This window comes from Anguilla rostrata, chromosome 5, assembly GCF_018555375.3.
Source record: "Anguilla rostrata isolate EN2019 chromosome 5, ASM1855537v3, whole genome shotgun sequence".
Taxonomy (NCBI): Eukaryota; Metazoa; Chordata; class Actinopteri; order Anguilliformes; family Anguillidae; genus Anguilla; species Anguilla rostrata.
The window spans coordinates 11222222-11240256 of record NC_057937.1 but is presented as its reverse complement, the minus strand read 5'-3'; the positions used below and the strand labels follow the sequence as shown (position 1 = coordinate 11240256).

At 39.9% G+C, this 18035-nt stretch overlaps 2 protein-coding genes across 2 annotated transcripts; both read right to left on the bottom strand.

The window, feature by feature from the left end:
- Positions 1–131: 131 nt before the first annotated feature.
- Positions 132–7641, bottom strand: cnga1a (cyclic nucleotide gated channel subunit alpha 1a). Its single transcript, XM_064335117.1, has 8 exons — positions 6740–7641; positions 5162–5314; positions 4282–4344; positions 3875–3928; positions 3668–3787; positions 3463–3567; positions 2728–2834; positions 132–2434 (listed from the first exon to the last, which is right to left on the bottom strand). The coding sequence occupies exons 2-8, from the start codon at positions 5281–5283 to the stop codon at positions 936–938; spliced, it is 2070 nt and encodes a 689-aa protein (XP_064191187.1). The 5' UTR covers positions 5284–5314; positions 6740–7641; the 3' UTR covers positions 132–935.
- A 4219-nt stretch (positions 7642–11860) lies between these two features.
- LOC135256092 (uncharacterized) lies at positions 11861–15751 on the bottom strand. Its single transcript, XM_064337965.1, has 11 exons — positions 15656–15751; positions 15142–15209; positions 14892–14957; positions 14390–14464; positions 13827–13880; positions 13546–13614; positions 13202–13234; positions 13056–13121; positions 12869–12916; positions 12458–12565; positions 11861–12336 (listed from the first exon to the last, which is right to left on the bottom strand). Exons 1-11 carry the CDS (start codon positions 15690–15692, stop codon positions 12319–12321), a joined length of 642 nt encoding a protein of 213 aa, XP_064194035.1. The 5' UTR covers positions 15693–15751; the 3' UTR covers positions 11861–12318.
- Between the last annotated feature and the right edge of the window lie 2284 nt (positions 15752–18035).

Below are 18035 nucleotides of genomic sequence, written 5' to 3'. Positions count from 1 at the left end.
TGCAGTGACAAACCTGGGAATCGAACCTGTGACCTTTACAAGACCCATTATACTACAATGCCAATGTATGTACATTAGGTGTGTATGCATGTACATTAATGTGGTTAATCATTTCAATCTAATCTAGTTCATAAAATACTAATATTTCCTTTTAATCATGTATTGCCCCCGTGTGGTTACAGAGTGGTACTGACATAAAAATAAATAAAAAAATAGAAATCACATTGATCATTTTTCTGAAGTCACTTTGAAGACTTCTGAAGGAAGCTAACTGAAATACAATTGCATGACAAACAAAGATGAATAACAGATGAATAAGAATGAAAACAGTAATCAATCTATCATATAGAGGACAGACAGTTACCTAGACGTTTATTTGTCATCTAGAGCCTGTGTTCCTTTGTCACTGAGGAGATGAGTGTGAGATATTTAATTATGTTTGACATCAATTCAGCTTTGCATCTGTAAATCTGCTGCAGAACCAGCACACCACACAATGCACCCTTTTACTGCACATGCTGTGTTCTCATGGAAACAGTCAGCCCACAATGGTAGATACCATGCTGTATATAGTTTAATATGTCTTATGGGTCAGATGCTTTCACACAAAGACCTAAAACTTGATATTTATCATATTGTGATATTTATACATATGTCCAGTGGTATTTTTGCTGTTTTACTGATGTCTTGAAGTATAGTATCATTGCCCTTGAATGAATATCTATGAATAATAGTCCATATACTATGGACCATTGAATGCTTTTTCCTTCAACTTCATATTATTTTGAAGAACTCTTAGCAATGCAGCTGCTGAAATTCAGTATTGTGTGTGTCACAAAAATAATGCTTTCCAGCTAGCTCTGTGATTGGCTAAGTAGAGGATTTTACGTAGATTACAGACTGGAAATATTTATTTTTGCATGTTAACTGCAGAGTTAATCTTCCTTCTTTTCCTCTTCTTTCTTCTCTTCTTCCTTCTCATCCTCCTTCTCTTCCTCTTCCTTCTCCACCTCTTTCTCTCCCTCTGTTCCGACTTCCTTCTTTACCTCCTGTGCCTGGCCTTCTCCCTCCTCCCCCTCTTCCTCCTCCTCCACCTCCCCGGTGATCCTCTCCATGTGGGCAATGCGCTGCTTCATGTTGAGCTGCATGGTTCTGTAGTTCGCCATCAGGTGGGAGAGCTTCACATGCATGATCTCCAGGTTGCCGTACAGGCGGTCCACCTTCTCCTCCAGGTCCTTGGTGTCGGGCTTCAGGTTGGCGGGGTCCAGGTCGATGAGGCCGTCCTTCATCAGGATCTGCCGGCCCTTCTCCTCCAGCATGCCCTTGGCCTCCGGGTACTCGGTCAGCGCCTCCATCAGGTCGTCCTTGGAGAGGCAGTACAGGTCGGAGTAGCCGATGCTGCGGATGTTGGCGGTTCTGCGGTTTCCCGCCTTGCTGCCCTTGATGTTCAGGATGCTGATCTCGCCAAAGTAGCTCCCGTCGCTGAGCACCACAAACTGTGTCACGCCGTCGTCCGCCACCACCGCCAGCTGCCCGTCCTTGATGATGTACATCTCCCGCCCGATGTCGCCCTTCTTGCAGATGTAGTCGCCGGGGCTGAAGACCTGAGGCTGCAGCTTGAGCACCAGCTCGATCAGGAGCCCCGCCTCGCAGTCCTGGAAGATCCGCACCTTCTTGAGCGTGTCCAGGTGGACAGTGATGGCGATCTCGGCCTTCAGCTTGTCTGGCAGATACCTCAGCACGTGCCTCTCGTTTGCCGTCTTATTGTTGTTCCACAGGTAGTCAAACCACTTGATGACCCTGTCCTCCAGGTCCTTGCTGACCTTCCGGACGTGCATGTACTGCTTGATGCAGTCGACCCTGAACTGGAACTCGGTCCTGGCCGCGTTCATGTTGGTTATCATGGAGCCCACGTTACCCACGATGGTGGCGAAGATCAGCACGCCCACCAAAAAGTCCGTCACCACGAAGAAGAACTCACAGTCCAGGATGGGAGGCGGAGTTTCTCCGATGGTGGTCAATGTCATGGTGGACCAGTAGAGGCTGTACGCGTACTTCCTGAGCAGTTTCCCGAAGTCGGGGTGGCTGAGATCCGGGTAAACCCAGGTATCGGACCCAAAGCCGATGGCCTTGGAGAAAGCGTAGTATAGGCAGGCGTTCCAGTGGATGATGATCACGATGTACATGACCAGGTTGCATATGCGGAAAATGTTGGTGTAGTTGGTCCTCGTCTCCGACTGGATGAAGAACTCGAGCATGCGGCCGACTCGGAACAGCTTGTTCAGGCGAATCTCTGGGTAGTTCACCCCCAGGAAAAAGTACAGAATATCGGTGGGAATCATGGACAGCGCGTCCAGTTTGAACTGAAAACTCTGGACATATCGATCTCGCAGTTTCTGTTCATCTTTGATCAATAAGCCTTGCTCCAGATACCCTGTGGGTAAAGAAAACAAAAAAGAAAGAGCACAAAGTTTAACCAAGCCACTAGTCAAAAATAACTTTTTAAATCTGAAAAAATAATGTCATATAAACAAATTCTGCTGTTCTCTTTCTCTAAAAAAGAGAGAATTTGAATTCTTTCACTGTGTTATCACTTCTCAGATAAAGATTATTTATTTATTTATTTATTTATTTATTTATTTATTTATTTAATTTACTTTAATTAATCTAATTGAGAGAGAGAGAGAGCCCATACCAAATCTTATTCATCCTTGCAAATTAACTGACCTGTTCTTGTTCGGAAAGCCATGTCAGCCAGATATATAACGTCAGATATAAAGTCGATGATGAACCACATTACCAGATATTTTTGCTGCATTTCTTCAAAACAGGCTCTGCATGCAGAAACAAACACAGACAAACACACTCAGGTACAGACAGACAGACACACACACACACACAAGGAACTGCAGCATCAGAGAAAGACAGGCTTAAATTAAATATTTCAACCCTTTACGAATGAATTGAGCATGCCAGTTAAAACTGCCGTAAGCCCTGACGTGGCTGTTTAAATGTTTAATGAACATTTTATTTGACAGAATAGGTCCAGAGTAAATCAAATCTGAAAGTGAGCATTAAGTAAATTCACCATAGTGCTTGAGAAAATCATAACATTTTAAAAATGTGCTCATCTATCAAATTGAACTCCTTGGAAACAATTTTAGCACATGCCGTAACTACATAACTACCAATCTTTCTTGCATTATCAACTTGTGCACAATCAACTGCAGTTTATCATGGACCATGCCAAATACTTCCATATGATGAGGGGCATGCAAAGCACATAAAGGTTTGGACATGAAGGGTTACGATTGATAATTTCAATTGAACTCATGCCACATTCCTAGTACAGTTTGATTCCCCGATAACATAAATTATTCCACCCTGTCCCATGCAAAAGTTTCATAGCTATAGTAGAAAACAGATATTCTTATTCCCAAAACATCATTGACATTATTGTACCTGGCAATTATCATGGTCCAGTTGTACATTACTGGCATGGCGATGACAAACAGCCATTTGTAGTAAATAGCATCTCCTGGGTTAATGACTAATATTTCTTTGGGCCTGCAAAACAGTTTGAAGAAACAACATAAATTAAACAGTTAACTGGAAAAACGAAATATTGTCTGAGCTAGTCAAGGCCTTGTCGCACTGGCATACGCACCCTTCTTTTTTATCTTTCTCCTTCTCCTTTTCTTTCTCTTTCACTATTTGTTCTGCCTTTTCTTTTTCCTTTTCCATCTTCTTTTCTTTCTTTTCTTTCTTTTCTTTCTTATCCTTTTTCCTGAATGAAAATGCAGGCATCATTTCACATTGTTTATTGTGAAGATAACATTAGACACACAGAGATTGTTTTTTTTTTGCTTCTTACTCCTTTTTCTCCTTCTTTTCTTTCTTCTCCTTTTTCTTTTTTGTCTTCTCATCTCTGAGAAAGGAGTTGTTATAGTTACATATCGTTGGTATCACAATGCCAACAGAAACCTGAAAACTCATTCCGATTTCTCTGGAAACAGAGAATGAGCAGAATGAAATGAAAACACAGGGAATTTTATAGTTATTAAAAAACATGGCCTTTATCTGGCCAGACATATATCAATGAATCATTTTGTATCAGTCATATACTTATCTATGGTTCCACCCCTTGCATAACCAAGTCATGTGAAAACAAGACCTAAGGCTTATTTAATTCAAGGGCATACATCTCTCTAATGAACTGTAAACCATAAACGGGCTCCACATTACAAGCACATCTCTCTCCAACTAGCATGCTGTACTCACTTCTCATTGTTATTGCTGTTGTTGATGTTGAAGAGACTCCCTGGGTAAGATTGCTGCTGTGCTCTGAACGAAGGTAAACATAATTTTGATCAATTCAATTTCCTTTTTCTAAGTAAGAACATCAGGCAAACATTATCCTGCCCACAAACACTGTTATGGATGCTACTACTCACACCCCGAATGATTCAGTAGAATATCTGCACTTGTATTTGTCCTTATATGATAATATGATAATTCAACTTGCCAAAGCAGATTCGACAGCAACATTTGCAAAATGAGGACGATGCATATGAAATGGGGTGTCTGGGGTGTATTAAAAAAGTCATGTATTTATGTATGTATCATCATTTTAATGTATTAATTATGGTTGATTCACTTTTAGATCACAAAGCAAAGCTAGGTGGCATTTTTACATACTGTGATTTAAATTTGGAAGTTGTGCTGTGTCTTTACCCAACATATAATTTATATGTTAGCTATAATCAATTCATGTACACAATTTTATAACATAAGTGAGTGGAAAAAAATGAGGAGTAAAAATCTCTTGGTCATTCTCAAACATAAACAGATCCTCAAAATGCAAATCACCATTTAATTGGACTTGCAAGAGTAGATTTGACACTGGTAATGTTTGCTGAGAAAAATGTGTTCATGTGAAATTTCTGATTTTTATTAGATAAGTGCTGTTGTATTTCTTTCCACCATCATTCTACTTTCATATCATGAATGCTGTGTGTTTGAAAAGCCTGGAGGGCATTATCGACAATCAATGTCCTATATTTAAAAGCTATATTTGAAAAGTACACAAATAAAGTACGTGTATGTATATATAATTCAAAAGTTCTGTCAGTATGATTGTGCTTTGAGGGCCGTGACTCACTTTCTTTCCTCGTTGACCTTTTTGGTGTCCTTGCCAGTGTCCTCCAGGACTGTCCGCAGGGGTATCAGGTCAAGACATTGAGTGCCAATTGTGGTTGCCATGGCAGCAGGTTTGTCTGTCATCACAGGCCCCAGACAAGGTCAGTGCCAGATGCTGCATCAAAGCAAAGCACAGCTTTAAAAAAAAAATCACAATCAGGAATTCCCATGTGATCATTGTTGATTAAAAAAAATTGGATTCCAGTCCATAAAATTTTCTTACTTTTATTTTGAGATTAAAGTTCAGAAACAAGGCTTATTTTGAGATTAAAATGCAGAAACAAGACTTATTTAAAGTGGAAAAAGGCTTCCGCTGGACATGTTTGCGAGACGTTTCAGCCTGAGCAGAACGGAGATATGAACACTGCCTGATAGCTTGCACACCCTGTGGTTGCATTCTGTTCCTTATCGGTTTTGAAGCAGCAAATTCTGCAGTATCTGTAACACATTATATTCACATAGTCATGGTATAAGTGTAAATGTAATGAATCATGATTCTGAAGGCAGTGTAGCCATTGAAGTGTTATTTTTCCAGTAGAAACTGCTATATTTACTTAACGAAAATGGCAATCATTTGTGATGATGTAATCGACCGGAAGAAGAAGATGAAGAAAAAGAAGATGATGATGAGGAAGAAGAAGAAGAAGAAGAAGAAGAAGAAGAATAAAAATAAGACGAAGAAGAAGGGAAAATGCCAAATCACCCACGTTATGGCTTTATTGTGCGGAGGTGTGAAGCTTTTGTGAATTTTGTAAGTTTACATGAGGTTAGAAGTTACAGAAGTTAATGTTCTAAGGGCTGAGAGTCTGTGGTCATTGTGATTATTTCTGTAGGAAACCCTGAAAAGTGCTCCCTCCTTGCTGCATAGGTATGGGGCATGCTGCCCCACCAAGCTATAACTTGGCGGGATGGCATACCTGCCATTCCAGTTCCATCTCAATCGCAGTCGTTCCCTGTGGCGTTGCACATGCAGTGACAGAGCATTCGTATTCACGGAGATCATTCACTTCTCAAGCAGAAACAGGGACTGCCCTGTATTCAATCTCAGAATCTCTGGAAAAATGCTAAGCCTCTCTCCTCTATTTAGGATCTATCTCAATGGCTATTGTGAACCTCAGTATTTGCGGTTAAAAAAAGATTACCAATATGTTATTAGTCCTGCAACAGTTAGTCCTATACAATATGTGAATATACACAATGTTCAAATGGAAAATGAAGAAAGAGTAAGCTTAATCATTGTAAGAAAGCTGTAAAACCAAAATTCAGTATTTGACTTTACCGGAGCAAAACTGCTACTTCATTGCAAGACTATTATGTCAAAACTTACATGACAAAGGAGACTATTATGAGGTATTGAATCATAATTAATATTCAATGCGGTGAATTCAGTGCTATAAAATGTATTCATTTTTTCTCTTTAAGCTCTGCTTAATTAACTAAATAGTCAAAAATCATTTGCATATAATCATACATCAACGGATTCAGAATGTTACAATATCCAGTTACTCTGAAATACCAGTCACTTTAAGACAAGCTTTACCTTTACTTAAGTGCACTCGCCCTGCTAGCACTCAGCGTTGGTTCGGCTCTCCTGTGAGCGAGCGGCTCCTACATGCTGACATAGACTCCCAGAGGCAGAAGCAGAAGCAGTGCAGCGTCTGAGGCCATCCCCGAAGACAGAACCAGACGCAGGCACCGGGTCTAGTCAAAACAGCCCCGTCCCCGGCCCCTCGGACACGTAGTTCCCAGACACCTCCGCTGTGGATCGGGCCAGTCTGCTGGAGGAGGACTACGCGGCGCCCTCAGTGGGATTTGGGGATTGGGGACAGATGAAAATGACAAACGCAAAGTCACCGTTATCCCCGGCACCCATGCGGAGAAGGGCTCAGAAATATGGATGAGAGTAATTAGCAAGCAGTAAAGAGAGTGAGATACAGATGGGGTGGTTCCATTTAAACTGCCCTTTTGAATTTATTAACCTTTCTGGTAGGCTGGGGGTGGCAGAAGAATTGGAAACTAATTTTTGTGAAGTGAAAGCATTGAATGTAAACGCCAAATACTTAACTCCTGGTGATACCACGGCAGCTTGCAATTTTTCATAAGCATTTTAATTGTGTTGGACAAATCCTTATAGGGACAATAGTCAGCTTGTAGAATAATGCTTTTGTTGATATTCTTTGGATTCTCAGTCCAAGGGGTGACACTATTATGCATTTGCATGCATCCCATTGACTGGCTGTACTCGTGATGTGGGCCAAAGTGTTATGGCAGACGTGCTGAAGCTACTGTACCACACATTATGTGTTTCAGTCCTACTTTTCTTATTCAAGTCAATCAGAGAGGAGGGGAGGGGGCTATTTATTTATTTACTTACAAAAGATTAGTTTAGCTTTTGGTACATTTATCTTAGCTATATGAGCACTATTGTCGACAGTTAAACAATTACTGTATGAATACTCGTAAAAAGAGTAAAAGTATGTATAAAAGAAGCACCCTCAGGAATAAAGAGAAACTGTCTCTGTCCTTCTTCTCCCCTTTTCTGCACTCTCTTCTCTGCTTCAGGCACTGCCCTGGTGCATGATGGGACTGCGGGCCCACCTGTTGGTGAGTTCACCTTGAGCCCCAGTAGAGCAGAGCATTGAAGATTACTACAAGAGCTTTTTTTCCCCAGTTCTGTCCTGTCAGCACTCTATCCTGCCAGATCCCTCAATCCTATTAAATCTAGCCTTCTGCCTAAGGGAGCCTCATCCGCTCCAGCAGACCCACCGACACTTATGCACTGTGCTAAAGATGGTGGAGGATAAGTTGTGAATGTTAGTTTGTGCATCAGCAGAGAATGGTGTCCGTGAGATGCAATCACATTCTAGTCTACCGGGAAATTACTTGATATGCGTTCAGACTGAATATTAACATGGATATTCAAGCAGCATATGGATCTTGAGCAAAACAATGATCTAGCTAACCAGCCTATTTGTTGTCTGTGCAACTTTGGCAGCTTAAATGCATTAGTTTAGCAATCCAATCAAGCAAGGCAACTTCCAGAGCAGTTGTCAAACCTACACGGGGAAGCACTGTGCATTTTCATCAGAACATTTTATTGACTGACCAAACCTTGCTAATGCATGATTAAAAATGTAAAATATGATCATTTTGTCAGTGAGATAGATCTCACATGTGACAAGATTGGAAAAAATCCCACAAATTCTCATTCAAACTATAATGCATAATGTTGTTCTAGTGAACAGGAAATGTACAAAGCTGGTGCTCTTGGCACCACCGTATCCTTTCTACTTCAACTCAGCAAGAGGTTGAGCAATGCAGCAATCTGTTATAAAAATAGCAAGCCTTTTGCTGTTTTAATTGTTCTGTGTGCATGTACTATGGGAACACTGAGCAAGCACCTGCAGCTTCTCTGTTAGAGAATATAACCTGCTGATCGTGTTTTTGATTGGATTTGACAGGTGGCAATCATCTTTTGTTGACTCTAGTTGATGGGAGTGTCTATGCCCAACTGTGTGCATTTTCAAATGAATTTCCTTTCATTTTGGTTTTCAGATAAGTGTCCAGATACGTGTTTACTATTGGAAGGTAAATAACTAATAAGGATCTTGGAAGCCTGTTTGGAGAACCATCTCACGATGAAAAGGAACATTACTATAAACCATTTAGTCGCAAACTTACACCTAAATATGATACCATTTGTAGTGAGAATAAGGCAGAAGATATATTTTATAATACTTTTAGCTAGTGTGAATAATAGATGAAAAAGATTTTATACTTTTTTCAGAACACGACATTACATTTCTTGCAGTGTGAAAATATATGTTTTCACAAATTCAAAATGAGAAGAAGGCTGAATTTTCTTGCACTGTTTTTACAGGATTGCTGTACCAATTCACTATTCCTCAGAATTAAAGTAAACAAGAATAATCTTAAAATCGCCTGGATTAAATTGTGTACATCCACGTACCATGTCAAAACTGTTGCTACCGAGTCATAACACCCCCCCCCCCCCTCCCCCGACCCCACCCCAGGAGAGGTGAGGCACTAGTTCACGGGCAGACAGGTGTCCAGCCGCTTAGAGCCGCTCAATGGAAGGGCCGAGGGAGCAGTATCCATGACGATGAAGGGGGCAGCGGCAGTATCGCCTCTGACAGACAGGTGCTCTGGGGGAGGGAGGCAGGGCTGGCAGGGAGGTCAGCCACTATCCATGGCCTTCGCAGGGGAGTTTGCTATGTTGATGTCCGGAGATGGGGTCGCCACAGCATCTACAGCAACGGTGTCTACAGTGACAGAGTACCACTGCAGCAGTCACCCGAATAACATTGGTGGGAGCCACTACAGCTGTAACATCTGGACCCTGTGTTTCAGTCATGGCAGGCTCCGCCTCCTCAGCCCCCTCTGCTTCTGTCCCATCAGAATTCGGTTCATAGATCACCGTGTTCTCCATTCCTCTGAATGGATATCTAAGTGAAGGACAGGAGCTGCTGTCCTCAGACCGATACAAACAGGAGTTAACTGCACCATAAATTTAAAACCAAACCCATCTTCTTTATAAAGTATGGAGCTGGAGGTGTCCTTGTCAAAGACTTACTAAAACTACTACCCGATGCATGCAACAGAAAAAGGTTTACCACTCCCTCTTCCTTTGAAGCATCTCCTTTATGAATCCGAATGAAAGACAGAAAGGCACAAAGAGGGAGAGAGATTAATACAGCACCATGCAGTAAATCTGAATAAGTGATTTTTCACAGATAAAAGACATTTAGCAAAAAAGGAGCTATTCAATGTGCCTCCAAACATCAATAAATAGGTATATCCACATGAGGAGAGAGAGAACTTACCTAAGGACTGCCCAGACAAATAAACTGACAGATGTTCTGGGAGTGCTGGGACCGTGTATTGTGTTTTCCAGTGATTTCCCAGCAAAGTCATTTGAGCAACAGCTTGTGTTGCTACAAAAGAATAATGAAATGCAAAGTCTGTCCACTGGCATGCAAAGAAGACACTAAACAGAACGAGCTGTGTCATTAGAAGCGTACAATATTACCACTGTGCAGAATAAAGGTTTATAGGGACACTGCAGGTGAATGTGGAAATAATGTAGCATGTAATCTCAGGTTATCTAAGCACTGATTAAATACAGCAGGATAGCCAGACTGTTCAGACAATAGGGTGGTGGAGTTTAGGAGATTATGTTCTTAAAAGGATGGAGAGAACAGAGAGGGGGAGGGAAACAGGGCATCTACAGCCACAGCCCCTGGGTCTTCTTGTGCTGGAAATACAAAGGGCAAAAAGTACAAGGGGGGAAAAAATCAATGTGACTATGAAACGTGTTTGTACTGTTTGCACTGCTACAATGTACTTTTAGGTACTATCAATTGAGTGCAACAATCATGTCAGATACCAGTTGATCAGAAACTGAACTAAAGCTCAGGGTGAGCGTGTCTGACTAGGATTTAAATTAAAGTTGGTTAAAGAATTTTGGGCTTGCTTTCATCAAATGATGCAAGCAAGTCCTGAACTTTTTGCTGGCTCCAATTGGCCTACCTGCATGTCTTTGGACTGTGGGAAGAAACTAGAGTACCCACACGGACGCAGGAAACCCACACGGACGCAGGGAAAACAACCTCCACTAAGTAACTGCAACCTCCACAAAAACTTCAGACCGGGATACGAACCCAGGACCCTTGAGAGGCTTGTTACCCTGAAGGACAGGAGTGCTGTCTCGACTTAACCGTAAAGGGTGTGAAACCGTTTTCCTGCTGCTTAAACATCAAATTTTCATATTTGAGTCCCTTAAGTTTAAATGTAACCTATGGAAACATGATAACTTTTCCTGAAGAAGGATCTCAGTATTTGTGGTTCTCAAACCTTGTCTTAGCCAGGATAAGTCAGTCTTTAATTAAACATAGTTTCCTGTCAGAGGTAACAAATCACATGCTAGCAGTTGTTTCCCCCTGTTCAGTTTTCTTCCCCAAAATCCAAAATCTTACTCTTCAAAAATCAAGTCAACTATGTTCAAGCGTGTGCTCTACTTGGTTTATAATTCCCTCAAACTTCCAGAAGCTAAACTTAAAAATGTGTGTAGTTCATAAGATGCTAGTTCATTCCTTGTAATTTAGTAAAACATATTTTATCCTTATTTAATTATCTTGGCTGTGTCTATAAATCAATATTTCTGTCTGCACAAAACAAAGAGTTCAATAAATGTGCTTGAGGCGAATTGTATGTTCTTCTGACAATGTTATGTGTCTGGTGAGGGACAGCATTCATGGTCAGTCTGGAGTTTAGATGCATACCTTCTCACAATTTTGTATTCCTCTGCAAAAAAAGTGGCATATCTTTTAAAGATTTACTTTTTGAACACAAGTCATTCTTGAAGGTTTATAGTTTTAAAATATCCAAGGAACTGTGATGTTTCCATTTTAAAACAGACACAGTCCAACATTACGTTTTTTCTCTGCTGTACTGGAGTACTTCCATCATCCAGTGAAATTGCAAAAGGTAGATAATAATACATTCCCTTTCTTTACCCCATTTTGATCTTTACATTGTACAGTTCACACTACATGTGTGTTATTCTTTGAGAATAATACTTTTTTGGTACTACCAAACAACTCCAACACAACCCAGAACAATGAGGACACTGAAACAATGATTGTTTTCAAATTCTTATTGCAATACAGTGCCATCAATGGCATATAGCATACAGTACATATAATTAAATGCCTATGGTCACGTGAATACACACAACATTTTCCTGAAGAACTGAGATCTTATTCACGGAAGGACATGTTCTGGATACCTACAGAGAAAATATATAGACTACTCTGTGCAGAGATACTGTGGAATACGGTTCTGAACACATGGCAAGCATGACATGCACACCAAAGCTGTTGTGTGAAGCTGTGACTTTTTTTAAAACAAAACAACAGAGAGTCCCAAAAATTTGCATTGTCACCCATGCTTCTTGTTTTGTTTGTGGAGAGACAGGATTATACATGTAGGTGAAAATGACAGTTCATTAGAAGGTTACAGAAGCAGTCGTCTTGGTTAGCATTCGTTATGGCTCATAGTGTTTCATAGCACTGCATTGACTCCTGTGGAATGTATGCCCTAAGGTGCTGCTGGACCCTGTAAAAAAAGACGAAACAATGTTTCAGAGATTACAGAAATTTAGTTCGTCTGAGTACTCCATTTTGTTGACGCAAGAGACAAGCAGAAGACCGCAAAAATAAAAAAATGCAAAGCTTACATTAAGGCCGGCCTGACCAGGCTGTGCTGGCTGGCTTGACTGTGCTGGCTGCTGTGCTTGAACAGGTTCCTGGGGCAACTGCTGTTGGACTCCAAAACTCGGGAACATCTGCAAGGAAAAGATGCTACTTTTAAAACTGAATATTGAGCAGTGCAGCGCTGGATAAAAACATAAAAAAATCCATATTTCCTTGAAAAATGTTATTATCCTTAAAAATTACAATCAATAGTTGCATGCTATATGTCAGTATTATAATATGGTGCAATGGCAGTACTTATTCTGTTGTACAGTTTAAATAAAGGACCAAATGTTCCTTATGTCCCCTGAAATTTAAGTAGAAACAAAATATTTTGAAGCTGCAGATTATCAATGACTGTATAACGCAATCATGCATGCAGTTAAATTTCTCACATTGTTCTGTTGAGGTCCTGTTGGTGGCAGGAATCCATATGGAAAAAGCTACAAAAGAATTAAAAATTAGTCAACAGAAATAGTTACAGATAGTCACATCATTATTTCCGATGCACCTCAACAGACATATCTGCTGTATACATACAAACATGTGGAATATGCTCAATGAAATAAATTTTGATCTCACATTTGGAATTTGAGGGAATTGTGGAATATTTGGTATGGCGGGCATCTGGGGGACATTTGGCAACATCTGAAAAAGCATTAAAAATATTTAGAATCTCAAAGTGAAATGTGTTTAACCTTAAAATAAAATGAATTCATTGAGGTTACCTGCTGTTGCTGTATCAAATCGTATGGGTAGAACTGAAATAAGAAAGACAAAAATAGCCATCATGAACCCCTCATGATGAAAAAGGAAAGATGACTATTTCCTAAATGCGAATAATCAATGGAATGCCGCATAAAAAGATATGTTTTGAAACATTCTGAATTAAATACAGTAGCTTTCTCCCAGAAATTCATGCATTGGATCTACATCCATACAGAAAAGTCTCTTTTCAGGAGAGAAAGAACCCTTAAGACATAAACCGAGCCCTTCCTAAATAAATAAACAAATTAATATAGATACAAGTACATAAGAAAATAATAATAATAATAATAATTTGCCAACTCACAATTTCCATGCTCTGTCTCCCAGGAGCCTTTGGGATCTTATATTTGATAAATGCTTGTGAAGGGAATGCCTGTCAAATGAAAAGTAAAATTTACAAATTTAAAGTAAAATTGATCTTATTTGGATTAACTTTAGCAATTCCTTATTGAGATTAGAGATACAGCAGTGTATATACATGTTTAAAGTATTTTTAGTTTTTACATGGCCTTTAGATATAACTTTGAACTACTCAGGAAAATACCAAGATAGATATTTAAAGACCAACAGCATTGCACCACTCACTGATCCAGTCTGCTGCCCCCCTGTGACCTGAGAAGGAAATCTTGGAGGAAATACCTGTAAAAAAATAAAAAAATAAAAAAATCTTAGAATCAACATGCACAATCACAAACAGAAACCTCTACAACTGCGCTTTCTTCCTCTGCCAATAAATGACTTCACATTGTCTGATGTTTTTCCAAATTCAAAAGCTATTGGAATAGTTCAGTCTAATTCTATGATATATGATGTATACTTATCATTGAAAACAATAGAGAATAAGTAATCAGTCCTTTTTGTTGTTATTTATGCAATTAGTTTTTTTACTTCAAAAATGAAAAAACTGAGTCAGTAGAAACAATATATATTGAAACTTTGTTCTGCAAATTTCATGACAATGGCTAAATTAAGCCAAGCCTTACAGTGTGTTTAAATGGATCTAAAGCACTAATGACACTGACAGTGATTGACACAGATTATCATTGACTCAGATTGTGGTAGTCTGAGGTTGATGGCTGTCATAGCAGCCCTTCTCTCTGAGTTCAATCTGATATAGAGACCAGTGGAGTAAAATGAAGAGGACATACTATTTCCATGCTGATTGGGGCTGCCATTCCTGGTTGTTGGGCTGGTGGAGCTGGTGCCACATAGTTGGTAGTCCTCTGAAAATAAAAACAAGATATGAATCAGTATAACATCAGCATCTACCATACATTATTATATCCATAACAAATAATGTTCTATAATCCCATAATAGTGCCATGTACTTCTCTTTAATTCAAGAGTGTGTCCAACTTTTTGCTAGTTCTGTCGTATAAAACAACTCAATAGTTCTTATTCAAGGATACATTTTGCATGTTTTATGCATGTTTTATCCTCTTCTACCAATCTAAATACACTGCTCAGAATACTAAGAATAATCCTTAATGATTGTGAAATGTTAAATCAACTTTCCAATGTAATATTCATTTAACGTGTTATAGAGTTGGATTTCATTCTGTTTTGCATACTATGCACCTTTTACCATGTTCCTGATTGTGCTTTTGCACAACATGAACCTTATGCTGTAATGCTGAGCTCATCACTTACCTGTGGAGGCTGACTCGGCTGCCGTGGAACCCCAATCTGGGGCAGGTAATCATAGAGGGATGTCATCTGTAAACAATTTTTGCATCAGTCAGTGTCTGAGAGGCACGCACAATTTAAGAACACATCCACTGATGCAGAGATATCAAAATAATGTATGCTGTGATTCAGTCCATTTTGTATGTGCAAGTTTTGTATATGGTTGCGCATGTGTGTGTGTGTGATTTGATTTTAGTAGCATTTTAGGACTTACTGGCGCAGCACATATTGTGCTCGCGAAGCACAGGCATGCAATTGCAGTCTTCATTGTCACAGCAAATTCTGAAAGATTAAAATGCGTAAGTTAATGAGTGAAATGTACCCTGTTCATCATTTGCAACAACAACCTTAATATCACAACAGGTCACAGGTTAGATAGTATAAAAATGGGTAGTAGTAATGGGCCAGTATCACGATATACATGAAACAACCCCTTGCATGACATCTTTTATTCTCTTAATAATTCACTGTGTAGGTAAGCCATACATAAATATTTCCATCCAATTTCCAATACAAATAAGTAGTGTGCATCCTTTTTTAATGGCGAATGAACCATGGCTCTCTTTTCCAAGCATCAGTCTGTTTGTAATTCAGCTGACCTGGAAGGTACTTTTACAGCTCACAGACTTATATCAATATTGAATGTATCCATGCAGATCTCAGAAACACCTAGTCAAACCACAGGCAGAATAGACAGGAAAATGGGTAGAAATTTAAAGCCATATCACCTTTCCTGACACCACGAAGCACAGGGTCTTGAAGCATGTGAAGCAAGTTTGAGGTAAGCAATCAGTAGTCGCACTTTTAAACAGTTTGGGTTTGAACAGGCAGCCAATCAGACGTGGATGAACTCCATTGGCGTCACCAGACAGGTAAGTCAATTGTTTCGTCCGGGGCTTTGGAAAATGACCCCATGGTAAAACATGTAATCTCTTTTAACTGCAGGGTATTTCTGATTGCACAGTCTGCCATTCTGCATAGCACAGCACTCTGCAAGTTTCCACAAATCAGGGAAATTATTGAGCTTGTCTTCATATAGTGAATGAATTCATAGATGTGAAGTCTCTAGCACATAATTCTGTGGCTTTCGAGTCTTTCCTCTTTCATCTTTCACTGAATCTGTTTACAGTGCTGCCCTTTGTATATATACACGTTGCACATTTAGGTTGATGACCTTTTGTATGTGCCCTGTATGTGACCTTTTGTAGTTTTGTATATGGTTGCGCATGTGTGTGTGCTTGTGTGTGTGTATGTGTGTGTGTGCATGCATGCGCCTACATATGTGTCAGTACTTGGATAAATGTGTAGATCAGAAGCACAATTTGGTGTTGATGAGATATTTCTTTCTTCCTAAGTCCTTGAAAAGAAATAGGATCAGGTTCTCATCAGCATGTTTCATGCAGGGATGTGGTTGATCCCTCATTGGTAGATAGGGTGGCATTGGCTGTCTTTCGTATACATGAAATATTCTTTCATCACGAGCACACAGACATTACTGGTGAGTTACATCACATAATGTATTTTCGGGATATTGGTACATATGCACTAAGTATGTCTAGCACATTCAGCATTGAAAGTGGACACCGCTAATCATACGCACACCAGGACTGAAGAGCAGACTTTCTCCAGTCATCCTCGGTGTCGTCATCGTCTCCTTCAGGTAGGCCCACCTGGGATGACACAGGCATCTCTGATTATGGGTTCTCTGTGGTTGGTTAGTCTAGCCAACTCACTGTCTCTCCAACACACATTTGTAGGGCAAGAAGCTACAAGAACCAAACCGTATCAGGGATGAATTTACATTCTAAAATAAGAAATTAAACAAATGACTATATTTTGGCGATTGGACCATATTTGATAAATGCGATCTTACCTTTCAGTGTGCGATTTGTTTTAAAGAACAGGATTTACAGGGGCCACCTGAAATGTGAGGGCCACATAAGCTGCAGGGGCCACAGGGGCCACAGGGGCCACAGGAGATGTGGGTCCAGAGCCAAAGTGGTAGTACTGTGGATGGCGAGGACGGTGACATTGCATTAAATGTATTTATTTCATCCTGGGTGACTTGTACATACTGTAGGTTATTGTATCCTTCTGGATGAATAGGTGATATATAACAAAGCCGTGGGTTGAATCTGAGAAGGGTAGAACCTGGAAAATCACCTCACAGGCTTCAGGTTAAAACACACTTACAGAAATGGAATGCACTGTCAAAGTGTCAAAATAAAATATTTTCAAAATTAGGAAAAAAAAAAATGCAACACTCCACAATATGTTGCCATTGGTCGCTCTTGAAAATGAGATTATGAATCTCAGTCAGCCTCTCCTGGTTAAATAAAGGTTAAAAAAAAATAAAAAAATAAATAAAGTGTAATATATATATATACAGTCTATTGCCACTTCGCAAAATTGATACAGTATATGAACACACCCTCATTCTACCCAGTATGATGTGTAGACTGGGCTGGTAGACAGAAAAGGCACACATGATCGTGATACACATTTTCTCTAAGGGTTTGGGAATGTCATGCTTGATGAATCCTCTGGCAGGAAGCATCTTGAGTGTTCGGTGAAAAACAGTGTGGGGAACTGCCCCATTTTTGTAATTACCGTTCGCGTCGAACACTCAGTGGGCCAGCTGTCCATCTGATTAATAAATAATTGATTCATATTAAATATTTATTGTTGGAGTAGATGACAAAGCAGCCAAACTGCAGCCCTCCAGGGCTGGAATTTCTCAGCCTTGGTCAAAAGCAAGCGCAGGCCATGAGACTGTACAATTACACTGGTTCTACTTTAATAGTTGCATGGATACAAAGTCCGTCTGCATACTGTGCTGTAAATAATTCCACATTACGATAGATTTTTACCATGTATTTCTGGTGCCACTTTCTTGGAATGGTCATTCATAATAGCTCCCTGAAAAGCATTGCATATTGCCTTAATAAGCATTGTATACATGTTCATAAATGCAAACATAAATGAATGCATTGAAAATGTCAGTGAATAGAAATAGGCATATGGGGTGCAATGTCAGCCCAAATACAGGAAGTACCATTATCATGCCATTACTCATGGAATTTTCTGGTGATTGGACATTTCCATTCA